We start from the raw sequence: 13,179 nt of genomic DNA, 5'->3' as shown, positions 1-13,179 counted from the left end.
TACAAGCCGATTTTCATGCGGTTTTTTATAAAGAGGAAGGTTTATATGTATAATAACGTATATAATATAGTGGGGAAATACTATTATCCCCTGCGAAGCCGGAGCGAGTCGCTAGTGAAAGAATAAATTACAAATGCATCCAGATAAGACCCTGTCTTCATCTTCCACCTGTCCGTTATCCCAATTTATTTGCGGTCAACTCAGCATCTTAATTTCTTCCTTATTTATTTATCATTATATTTATATCCGTCTTCTACTTAACCTTTTGGTTGTCGACCTCCGTAATGTGCTGTTACGTGCAATGTTAACGCTTTTATGAATAAGGCAATAACGTTAGGTAGGCCTTCAGAAAAAGGAAGATTATACCATTAAATCGATAATAAGAAATTATAAATGATACCTTCCCGGAATCCTCATTAGTTTTTCTATCTAACAAAACGTAAACGTAGTGAAATAAAACTGACCTGACATTCCTGTGACGTGATATGTTTTCATTTTAATAATATTTATTCACATAACCTTCGCAGTTTATCACAATACGTCGAATCCACAAATATATTCACTAAAATTACACTATAATACGATGGCACATATGTTTACACATTCATAACATACTAAATATCACTACTAAATACACTATTTGCACGACACAACAACTGTCAACCGATAAAAATTCTGCGAACGCGGCGTGCGCCGGCGGCCATACGCCTGGCGAGTAACGTTAACGTTTTTACGACTTTTTCTCTTTGACACACAATTATGATGTCAATACGTGATGGTTTAAGTATATATTGCTTTTATTTTTTTTATAGGTAAATATGCTAACTACTTAAATGTATTTCAAACTATTTACGGGAATTTGTAGCAAAACATGTCATAACACGACGGCCATTATGGAAAAAAAATGTTAAGTCTAAACTTTCGTTACTTTTTTCGCCTATATAATCATCACTTTTTGAAAAACAATTACTAAATACGGAATCTACACTTATTTTTCAGTAATTCTATATAGATTTTTATAAGAAAACTTACCGTCTACTGCCTCTATTCATTGTTTATTTCGCTGTTTGATTCGCACAAATTTACACTCTTTGACGTCGGCCGTGACTGGAATGTCAGATGAATTTATTTATTTTTTAGTTCGTTCAAAATTATGTTGCTGCTATTGAAAAATATAAAACTTAAGAGTGAATGAACCATTTCTTTCATATAAATACAGAACATATTGCTACTTGCAACACAACTACAGATGTGTAGCGACCAATCCTGACCAAGCCCTTAAGTGTAACTGTCCGACTTAAGACATTTGGAGCATGTTTTTCTTATGTCGCACTGTGTAACATAAGACATTCAAGAGGTCAATCCTTTCTTCAGTCACTTTTTCCTCTATGTATGCCCATCTTCATGTATTTCAGTTGGTCCTCATCTCTTCCGCATCACAAAATTTCGAAGGTTGTGTTCTTTGTATATAACTTTTGACCGCTACAGAAACATTATAATTACCTTTTAATTTATCTCCCCACAGAAGCGTGGACAGGCCCAACATGGGAAGGTGCGAACACAAGCACAAACACAAACTCGAGCAGTACAAACGCAGCAGTGGGCGGGTCGGCCGTGCTGCGCTGGTTCGGCGCGGTGGGCGGGCTGGCGCTAGTCGCCGCCCGATTGCCCCGCCCACATGCCCCGCCCCCCGACCCGCCTGCGCTCGTGCACCACCATCATGATCTCGACTGGGTCAAGCTCGACGATCCTTACGAGGTAACACTCCACACTTTGTATATCAGTTAAGATGCTTTGATTATATATATGTCTAGATGGAGTGTCACCATACAATCCCAACAAAGAAGCAGAGACAAAATTGTTATGCATGTGTGCGTGTAGGTGTCATTTTACACTGCGCGTTGACGTAAATAATGATACCAGCTACTACGATTCTCCCATTAATAATGAAAAAAAAATAGACTAATTAAATAAGTTTGTATACATGAGTGTTATTCTGTTTAACTATAACTTTATAGAAAATTGAACCTTGCTTGGCACTGCTCCTTTTGTAAGTCTTCAGCGCCCTATCTTGTCGACAGTACTCATGTCCTTGCTGCGGAAGTGATCGGAACACACTACGGTATATTTTGTTGGTGTCCACATCACATCTCCGCGGCTTTTTTTAATGCAGTCTATCCACTGACTCCTAACAATAGGATTACTTGGAATTCTATTAAAAAATGATGTTACGCTGATGAGCATAATTTACTAATCAAATAATAGTAGATAATATTTGGGAGAATCAGAAAATGTCTATCTGAGCAATAAAAATATAAATTATACCTATTATTTTTTTGCGCAATGCTTAAAAAAATATCCTTTATACATAACATAAACACGAGTTGGGAAAATGAAAAACAGAAACTGGCAACACTGATACAAAATGGCGTGATTTAGTAAACATAATTACAAAAAACAACTATTTATTTTCTGGGTCAGTTACCGATGATAGGTGATGTTATTGGCACTTTTTAGCCTTCCTTTATAATTCCGGCAGACTTTAATTGCACATGTCGTCATTTTATCTCTGTTATTTGTATTTTAGTTAGCGCGCGTAATACGTTTTGACAGTTAAGCGGCACGATCTGTTCTGATTGACAGGAAAGCTCCTGTCGATGAACAGTACATCGACATTTTTTTCCACGCTTGCGCGCACTCGACGCTACATCTAGACATATATATAATCAAAGTTAAGATGGTATAGGTAATGCAATTTTGAGGACTTTACGAAAGATTATTCTTTGTCTAGAAATAGTAAACTATGTTCTAAATTAGTAGTAATGTTTTCTAAAATCGATACATTTCGAAACGGTTATCGATATCGATAATTTCGTTTCGATTAATTGAATTACCTATTCCGATCATTGATAATGGTGCATGGTGTGGGTTGCTTAGATCACTGCTATTGTTATGTTAACGCTCATTTTATAGTTTTTTTCATGGTTCATGGATAACAAGGTAAACTTGATTTATGCGACTTTTTTTTTATTCAATATAGTTTTGTATTTGTAATTGTATAAGAGTTATAATCAAGAATAATAAGCAGAATAGTTTGTTGAACACGCTAATCAACTTTTTAACTTACCATGGGGCTAACCAACCGTGTGTGAAAAGTTGTCCCGACATTATTATTATTAATAAACTTGACCTATTTGAAAAGTTTTTTTAGTATTAGACAACCGTGGGCGGAAACATCGAACAACACTCGAGGGCCTAAGTAATGAGTAAATTCTTATCTCTAGTAAGCAAAACAATCGATAGACTGTAGGGATACAATATTGCTAACACCATAACCCCACTATCCACCAGCATCCCCCCCCCCCCCTGCTTCGAATTCCTCAGCTTAAAGGACCGTTGTATGTATATTGCTAGTGTCCGTACTACTTGCAGGAGGTGGTGGAGCTGGGCGTGTCCTCCGCCCCCGGGCTGGAGGAGGGTGGCTGCACCGGCGTGCCCGCCCACGCGCTCATCGCGCTGGGTTTGCTGCTCAAGCTGCCGGGATATGCTGACGCGTTGTTGGATGAAGGCGCTAGGGCTTGTCATTTGTTGAGGCTGCTGCTGGGTGTTACCCATGATGAGGATGGACGTACGTATTTTGTTGTTATTTTCGTAGTTTTTATTTTATTGATAGTATTTTTGGTGGTGACTAATATCGTGTGTGCATGTAACGCAATATTCCTAGAAGATAGGTATATGTATATGTAGTTCTCGTCAAATTAATAGCGGCTTGCAACTGATGTCCGAGCACAAGAACTCCCATGTGGGCTCACCCTTCACTTGGTAATCCCCGTGCGATGTATGGAACTCGAAGTATATGGCGAACTAGAACCGGCTAATGTATTTGCATGAACAATATCTCATGCTAAATCGATATCGTGGTTGGCCTTTTACATACGTAATATCTTATTCCAATGTATTTTTTGTGTTTATTTCGTTTATGGCCTTTGTGATTTATATTTTTGTTTCACATTTATGCTGCTATACAAAACAAAAAAAAAAATAGAAAATCTGATATTATTTTTAATAAATTAGTCAGCATTTTTCCCTATTTCTTTCTATGAATAAATGCTTATTCTCTCTCTATTTCCGTACACAGGCAGCATCGCAGTAGGCGACGGCCGCTCGGGCTCGGGCTCGCTGGGCACGTTACCGTTCAGCGTGGTGGCCCGCCTGCTGGAGAGGGCGCCGCGCAACACGGACGACGGCCGAGCGTTGCGCCGAGCGTTGTTACAACGTGGAGCCGTGCGCCTGTTGTTGGCTTGTCTAGCTGTGTTCACGCATCATAAGCCTAATTCTAATGATGTGAGTATGAGCTTTTAGATGGTGGGGTGTCGTGTTCAGAGATAAGTAAATAAATCGAATACTAATTAATACACTTTTATTATCTGACTCCAATTAGGTTACATACGATTAGGTACGGTCACAATATTTAGTAGCGTGCGTTGGTAGTGCGATATACGGGACAACTGAGGAGGCGAACACAATGCAAGTACAGTATGAACAATATTGATGCGTCAACAATTAGTGTAGGTCCCACTACAAGCTGATGAATATGAAACTTCAAAACTGCAAAAAGTTTATTCAGATAAGGCTGATAAGTTAGCAATTTTCTTCAAAATAATGTATCAACAGCATATGTTATTACATTATTTTTTATATTCGTTACCGACGCATAGATAATCAAAGTGATAATTCAAATCATTCTATAAGGATTCCGTGTTTTCTTGTTGAGGCAAATCCGTTATAAGTGCATTCATTGTATGTAGGAATTCCCCAAATGCCTAGAGAGATTTGAGTGTTCAATTGGACGGATACTCTGTTCCCAAGTAATAAGCTATATTTTTACTGTTACTGTTACTGTTACAGCCTTTTTATCGTCCCACTGCTGGGCACAGGCCTCCTCTCACATGGAGAAGGATTGAGCATTAATCACCACGCTTGCTCAATGCGGGTTGGTGATTTCAGACTATAGTCCAGGTTTCCTCAAGATGTTTTCCTTCACCTTTTTATCAGCCATTGGTGTCCAAGATATACTTAGAAAGTACATACAAACTTAGAAAAGTTGCATTGGTACTTGCCTGACCTGGAATCGAACCCACACCCACATACTCGAGAGGTTGGTTCTTTTAACCACTAGGCCACCACGAACTATATTTTTGTATAGTACGAACTTCCTACGGAACATAAGTGAAACAATCTCGAAACATTCATAAAATATTTATTCGTCGTTTACAGAACAGCCAGGGTTCGAACGGTTCAACGGGCAAGTCTGAGGAGAAGAGCCAGCTGTACTGGGCGAAGGGCACGGGCTTCGGCACGGGCTCCACGCAGCAGTCGTGGAACGTCGAGCAGGCGCTCGTCCGCCAGAGGACTGAGGAGGAACACGTCACTGTGCTGCTGCAGGTCAGTACAGCTTCCAGGGTTGAGAGAAGAGTCAGCTGAAATTTGCGAAGGGCACCGGGTCATTGGGGCAACTATAGTGTGACTACTACCAAGGTTGTGTGATTGGATGACAGTAGTTTTAGATGGAAGAGGCGATAGAAACACATGTTTTTTTCGAGAATTTAGATACATAGACATCTCTCTAAGGTTTAGGTCAGATCACAACAAAGCACTGGGGTTTTGCTATGCCGTATTGCTTTTATATACACTCACAAATTTAATTATATAAGGTGCTTTAATATTACCTGCCAGGACTTGAATGGGGGGTAGTATTGCGTTTATAGATTACAATAGTGAAGAAATTTCGTTCCCCGGAACAGTCAATTCAATTTGAGACATTAAACAAGTTAAATTAACATTGGCTCTACTCTGCATAACGTGGTTCACAAATTACGTTCGTAGTATCGCTTCGTCAATGAAAACAACTGCTATCTCTTTCTATCTGTTCTGTGAATGAAAACTGAAATCAGCTGACTAGTTTCGACTCTACCTAAGAAGTGTTTAAAATGTGTAATTACTTACCAGATAACGCATTCTTCCAAAAAACTGACGTAAATAAGATGATAAACTTCCCATCACACTTAAAACAGGCTTTGGACTGACAAGTTAGTGTAAAGAATCACATTTGTTTAAACTGTCGATAACGATTATTATCAAATGACGATAAATTACAATTAAAGTCGCCACACGTAATTGTCGCTCACATTGAAGACACGAGCTGCATCCCTGGTACTCGCAAGAGGATGACGCCGGAAGAAATCCAGCACTTGCTCTTCAAGATGGGCAGAATATGGAGGCCTGCCTACGTCAACGGGTGGCGGGTCAAAGCGGAGGTGTTCACAGAACCTGTACACGGCATTCAAAATGGTGTGATGGCTCACTCGCACACCAAACCTCAGCTGAAACAAGTTCACTGCATGCGCAGATACGGAGTTAGACTCGCGGTAGCACAATACCATTTCAAGGTATTCTTGGTTGGAATACCGAGTTGGTTGGAATAAGTTAGTTCCGAGCGGGCGGGCGGCGGGTCGCGACTAGCGAGCGGTCGCGGGCGGTCGGCTGGCGCGTGCGACGAACGGGATAGTGCGGGTGAGGGTGGGGGCGCGCAGGGCTGCGGCTAGACAGACTGTCGTCAACGCGCAGCCCCGCGCGCCCCCACCCTCACCCGCACTACCCCGTTCGTCGCATGCGCCGGCGCCAGCGCCAGCGCCAGGCTGGCGGGGCTGCGGCTAGACAGACTGTCGTCAACGCGCAGCCCCGCGCGCCCCCACCCTCACCCGCACTACCCCGTTCGTCGCATGCGCCGGCGCCAGCGCCAGCGCCAGGCTGGCGGGGCTGCGGCTAGACAGACTGTCGTCAACGCGCAGCCCCGCGCGCCCCCACCCTCACCCGCACTACCCCGTTCGTCGCATGCGCCGGCGCCAGCGCCAGCGCCAGGCTGGCGGGGCTGCGGCTAGACAGACTGTCGTCAACGCGCAGCCCCGCGCGCCCCCACCCTCACCCGCACTACCCCGTTCGTCGCATGCGCCGGCGCCAGCGCCAGCGCCAGGCTGGCGGGGCTGCGGCTAGACAGACTGTCGTCAACGCGCAGCCCCGCGCGCCCCCACCCTCACCCGCACTACCCCGTTCGTCGCATGCGCCGGCGCCAGCGCCAGCGCCAGGCTGGCGGGGCTGCGGCTAGACAGACTGTCGTCAACGCGCAGCCCCGCGCGCCCCCACCCTCACCCGCACTACCCCGTTCGTCGCATGCGCCGGCGCCAGCGCCAGCGCCAGGCTGGCGGGGCTGCGGCTAGACAGACTGTCGTCAACGCGCAGCCCCGCGCGCCCCCACCCTCACCCGCACTACCCCGTTCGTCGCATGCGCCGGCGCCAGCGCCAGCGCCAGGCTGGCGGGGCTGCGGCTAGACAGACTGTCGTCAACGCGCAGCCCCGCGCGCCCCCACCCTCACCCGCACTACCCCGTTCGTCGCATGCGCCGGCGCCAGCGCCAGCGCCAGGCTGGCGGGGCTGCGGCTAGACAGACTGTCGTCAACGCGCAGCCCCGCGCGCCCCCACCCTCACCCGCACTACCCCGTTCGTCGCATGCGCCGGCGCCAGCGCCAGCGCCAGGCTGGCGGGGCTGCGGCTAGACAGACTGTCGTCAACGCGCAGCCCCGCGCGCCCCCACCCTCACCCGCACTACCCCGTTCGTCGCATGCGCCGGCGCCAGCGCCAGCGCCAGGCTGGCGGGGCTGCGGCTAGACAGACTGTCGTCAACGCGCAGCCCCGCGCGCCCCCACCCTCACCCGCACTACCCCGTTCGTCGCATGCGCCGGCGCCAGCGCCAGCGCCAGGCTGGCGGGGCTGCGGCTAGACAGACTGTCGTCAACGCGCAGCCCCGCGCGCCCCCACCCTCACCCGCACTACCCCGTTCGTCGCATGCGCCGGCGCCAGCGCCAGCGCCAGGCTGGCGGGGCTGCGGCTAGACAGACTGTCGTCAACGCGCAGCCCCGCGCGCCCCCACCCTCACCCGCACTACCCCGTTCGTCGCATGCGCCGGCGCCAGCGCCAGCGCCAGGCTGGCGGGGCTGCGGCTAGACAGACTGTCGTCAACGCGCAGCCCCGCGCGCCCCCACCCTCACCCGCACTACCCCGTTCGTCGCATGCGCCGGCGCCAGCGCCAGCGCCAGGCTGGCGGGGCTGCGGCTAGACAGACTGTCGTCAACGCGCAGCCCCGCGCGCCCCCACCCTCACCCGCACTACCCCGTTCGTCGCATGCGCCGGCGCCAGCGCCAGCGCCAGGCTGGCGGGGCTGCGGCTAGACAGACTGTCGTCAACGCGCAGCCCCGCGCGCCCCCACCCTCACCCGCACTACCCCGTTCGTCGCATGCGCCGGCGCCAGCGCCAGCGCCAGGCTGGCGGGGCTGCGGCTAGACAGACTGTCGTCAACGCGCAGCCCCGCGCGCCCCCACCCTCACCCGCACTACCCCGTTCGTCGCATGCGCCGGCGCCAGCGCCAGCGCCAGGCTGGCGGGGCTGCGGCTAGACAGACTGTCGTCAACGCGCAGCCCCGCGCGCCCCCACCCTCACCCGCACTACCCCGTTCGTCGCATGCGCCGGCGCCAGCGCCAGCGCCAGGCTGGCGGGGCTGCGGCTAGACAGACTGTCGTCAACGCGCAGCCCCGCGCGCCCCCACCCTCACCCGCACTACCCCGTTCGTCGCATGCGCCGGCGCCAGCGCCAGCGCCAGGCTGGCGGGGCTGCGGCTAGACAGACTGTCGTCAACGCGCAGCCCCGCGCGCCCCCACCCTCACCCGCACTACCCCGTTCGTCGCATGCGCCGGCGCCAGCGCCAGCGCCAGGCTGGCGGGGCTGCGGCTAGACAGACTGTCGTCAACGCGCAGCCCCGCGCGCCCCCACCCTCACCCGCCCTACCCCGTTCGTCGCATGCGCCGGCGCCAGCGCCAGCGCCAGGCTGGCGGGGCTGCGGCTAGACAGACTGTCGTCAACGCGCAGCCCCGCGCGCCCCCACCCTCACCCGCACTACCCCGTTCGTCGCATGCGCCGGCGCCAGCGCCAGCGCCAGGCTGGCGGGGCTGCGGCTAGACAGACTGGCGTCAACGCGCAGCCCCGCGCGCCCCCACCCTCACCCGCACTACCCCGTTCGTCGCATGCGCCGGCGCCAGCGCCAGCGCCAGGCTGGCGGGGCTGCGCGTTGACGACAGTCTGTCTAGCCGCCGCGCGCCGGCGCCGTCTGATAAGTATGGCAACAGCGTATGAAAGGCGCCGCCGCGCTTTTTGCGAAATAAATTGAAGAGAATTTTCGGAAAATTCGGTGCGGAGCGGCAACGCGGTAACTTCACTGGATGGTTTTATACTAATAAATTAAGTCAAATTTATACGTATTTTGTTTTTGTATGAAAAAAAATATGACAAATAATCAATTATTTATCTTTACTATTGTGATCTATAAACGCAATACTACCCCCCATTCAAGTCCTGGCAGGTAATATTAAAGCACTTTATATACAATTGGCGAAGACTCAACTTCACTGACAATATAAACGTCCTTTTTTTCTTAAAACAAACGGTTCAGGTTAATTTATTTGAACTTATGTAAAACATAAATTCCCCCCCCCCATATACTCGACGCATTATTCACCTTTCTTCCTACATTCCCCAGGTGTTAGCGTCGTACATGAACCCCGGCGAGAAGTGGCCGCCGGAGGAGGGCGCGGCGGAGACTGGCCCGCGGCCCGGCGACGCCGACGACGCGCACGACCTGCCCGCGGAGTTCATCGACCTCGTCGCCAACAGCTCGCTCGTGCCCGCCATATGCTCCTATCTGAGGAACGACTCCGGTACGTATAGATTGGACTGGATTCCACCTATCCAGAAATAAGCACTTGTCATTGACGAATAGCTTTGAAGTCATTTTAACTTCAGTTAAAGTATTTTTTTTATTTCAAATAGGTCTATAAAAGCTCTCTCGAAACGTCAAACTAGTTAAAGTAAACTAGCACAATTCCAAAGAGTTGGTGTCATGGAGAAGACCCGGCAAGAAACTCCATGGAATCTTTATAAAAAAATATTAATGGCAATTGTTTTCTATCTATTCCTGAAAACATTATACAATGCAAATTAAACTAAAATATATTAATAAATAAACCCAAAATATAGATATATGTTGCGCCACTTCTTCCGGACAAAAACACATAGCAAGTGGTAAAGGGTGGACGTTCTTTAAGCTATCTATTGTATTTGACGCTCGAAAAGTACTGATTTTATCAGCCTCAATTTGACTTTGAAATTCATTTTCAACATTCGTCATTTGACATTTCAAATACACGCTTATTATTTTGCTAAGATATTAATCTCCACCTGTGTTCCAGTGCTGGACATGTCCCGTCACATCCCGCTGTACGTGCACGTGCTGCGCTGTGCCCGCGCCCTGCACGCGCTGGCGTCGCGGCGCCTGGCGCCGGCGCTGCGCCCGCTGCCGCGACTGCTGGCGCTCATGAGCCGCACCACCAACTCCTACGCCACTAAGCTCAGGTACATCAATCAATCTTCTTCCTCCTGCCCTGTTCCCAATTTTATTTGGGGTTGGCACAATATGGCATCCTCTTCCATTTTTCCCTATCACTCGTCATACTGACACTCGCTCCCTTCCTATTCATGTCATCTTTCAGGCAATCCCAATCTTTTCTTAGGTCTTCCTACGCAAACCTTTACGCAACCTTTACGCAACCAACCTTTACGCAAACACGTGAGCCTCGGCCCACAATTTTTAGCTTTTAGTGCATTTTCGGTCGTCATCGTACACGGGCGTGCATTCAACTAACATTTTTGTAACGATTTTCGTAAATAAACAAAGTTAACGATAATCGCGAGTTTCTCATCTCATTCAACATCAACAAACAACGCACATCCCCGAACATTGGTCCTTCGAGTGTTGCTGTGTTTTGGTGTCTACCAGTGTTTTGTGCTATCAAATCGACTGGCCTCCCAGAAGCGGGTCTCACCAGTCGGTTTGAGAGGTGCTTGTATCACAACAGCGAGTACCAGGGCACAGAGGGAATCAGCAATAACAGTATAGGGTGTGTGCGCTAACATTTTAACATTAACAACAACTTAATAACAAACAATAACAATGGAAGATCTTCTAACAAGACAAGCTGAGCTTACAACATTAATCGAGAGGATTTTCACTAACTTCAAGAAGGAGAACATGGAACGCAGGAAGCTAGTGGCTAAGAAGAAAGCAACAGAATTAAAACTTATGTTTCAAGAGTATAAGGAGAATGATGATGTTTTGAAGGAGTGTAAAGATCGTTCTAGTGACTACTTCACAGGAGGTTACTTTATCGAAACAAGAAACTACTATCTGGAAGCATTAAACTTCATAGAACAGTACATAAAACAGGATGCTGGAGAAAACGTAACAACATCTAACAAAACTATAGAGAGTGTTGATCTAACAAAAATTATAAAGCAACAGGAAGAACATGCGGAGACTGTAACCAAGAGTACAGAAGAGAAGTCCGAAACCAACAACACTAACAATAAGCTAACCGAAAAACTGCGAAAACAAACAGCTAATTACAGAGCCTTCCAGCGTACCATATCGAACATCGACGTAGGTATTTTATTAGAACATTGGGAACTTGAAGATGCGATCAAAACATTGGAATCACGCTGGAAAATCATAGACTGTCTTCACTGGGAGATTGAAAGTGAATTGGAAGCCGAAGGTAAAGAAGAGTTGGAACTACTGTACGATAAATACGAAAAGCAATACCTCCGTTTGAAGAAGTCTATTAACTCTAAAATGTGGTCGGAAAAACATAGAGACAAAACAACACCTAACTTAGAAGTACCAACATTCAACGGCAGTTACAACCAATGGGTGTCCTTTAAGGATTTATTTTCGGAAGCTATCCACAACAATCCTTCACTATCTAAGGCGCAAAAAATGCAGTTTCTGAAGAGTAAGATTCGAGGAGAAGCTGAGCGTCTCATCCAACACTTGCCGATTAGTTCGGACAACTACACAGTTTGCTGGGATATCCTTAACCGCCGTTACAACAACAAAAAGCTTATATTTACATCTCACATCAACATGTTACTAGATTTACCAGTTTTAAAACATCAAGCATTAGCGCCAATCAAGAAGATGCATGACGTCACTCAAGAGTGCCTTAATGCAATAACAAACCTGGGTGTGGACATATCCACCTGGGACCCTTTACTTGTACATCTTTTGGATCAAAAGTTAGATGTTGACTCCCATTCCGAGTACATAGACTCGTTGAAAGATCGCCGTGAGTTACCGGTTCTCAAAGATTTTTTAGACTTTTTGGAAAAAAAGTTTACTGCACTAGAGTCATCTCGTCGCAAGAGCGAAACCTTGCCACAGAAATTTGGCAATCAATATTCTCAACAAAATCCATCAACATCATATGGAAAATTACCTTACCATCGAACAAACAATTATTTTAATTACAACAAGGGAAGCGCAGACAAACAAGTTATTACGAAATCAACATGCAACATAACTACAATAAAATGCCCATTATGCAACAACGGCCACGGACTTTATAACTGCAAAAGATTCTTGGAAATGTCCAGTGAACAGAAATTAAAAACAGTGAAGGAATTAAAAGTCTGCATGAATTGTTTATTTAGTCATAATGGCAATCCATGTAAATCACCTCAAACATGTAGAAAATGCTCGAAGAAACATAATACCATTATTCACGATGCCTGCAATATTGGGTACAACACATCGACTACAAATGTAGCAAAACAAAATGAAATTCAAAACCCTCACGTGCGTCAAAGTAATGAAAATGACTTATCAGCCGAGGTTTTGTTGTCAACCGCTATGCTGAAGGTTAAGGGTACTGATGGAACTTATCATGATATGAGAGCGTTAATAGACCAAGGATCGCAAGTTTCCTTAATAACAGAAAGGGCGGCGCAACAGTTAAATCTGAAAAGACAACATTGCAAAGGAACGGTTATTGGCGTTGGAGAAAAGGAAAATAGTGGAAAAGGGTTACTAAACATTCATTGCCGCTCGATCTACAGTGACTACGAGTTTCGAACTGACGTCATTATTATGAACAGCTTGATTGGAAACTTACCCAACAAAACATTCAAAAAGCCAAACTGGAACATTATTGAAAACATATCCCTTGCGGATCCCGATTT

At 47.3% G+C, this 13,179-nt stretch overlaps 1 protein-coding gene across 7 annotated transcripts in view; it reads left to right on the top strand.

Moving 5' to 3' along the window:
* The window catches only part of LOC124640340 (baculoviral IAP repeat-containing protein 6), a 79,198-nt gene that overhangs the window by 54,141 nt on the left and 11,878 nt on the right, over positions 1-13,179 (top strand). For 4 of the 7 annotated variants that reach the window (XM_047178060.1, XM_047178056.1, XM_047178057.1 and 1 more), the window contains 6 exons: positions 1,526-1,758; positions 3,415-3,628; positions 4,139-4,344; positions 5,278-5,445; positions 9,647-9,824; positions 10,356-10,518. In XM_047178060.1, coding sequence (XP_047034016.1) covers positions 1,526-1,758; positions 3,415-3,628; positions 4,139-4,344; positions 5,278-5,445; positions 9,647-9,824; positions 10,356-10,518 — 1,162 coding nt within the window. Of the gene's footprint in view, positions 1-1,525; positions 1,759-3,414; positions 3,629-4,138; positions 4,345-5,277; positions 5,446-6,195; positions 9,068-9,646; positions 9,825-10,355; positions 10,519-13,179 lie in introns of those variants that run through there. The other 3 variants (XM_047178059.1, XM_047178058.1, XM_047178062.1) reach the window with 2 other exon arrangements.

This window comes from Helicoverpa zea, chromosome 20, assembly GCF_022581195.2.
Source record: "Helicoverpa zea isolate HzStark_Cry1AcR chromosome 20, ilHelZeax1.1, whole genome shotgun sequence".
Taxonomy (NCBI): domain Eukaryota; kingdom Metazoa; phylum Arthropoda; class Insecta; order Lepidoptera; family Noctuidae; genus Helicoverpa; species Helicoverpa zea.
Note: the sequence above shows the minus strand (reverse complement) of the source record. Positions and strands in the feature narration are given on the sequence as shown.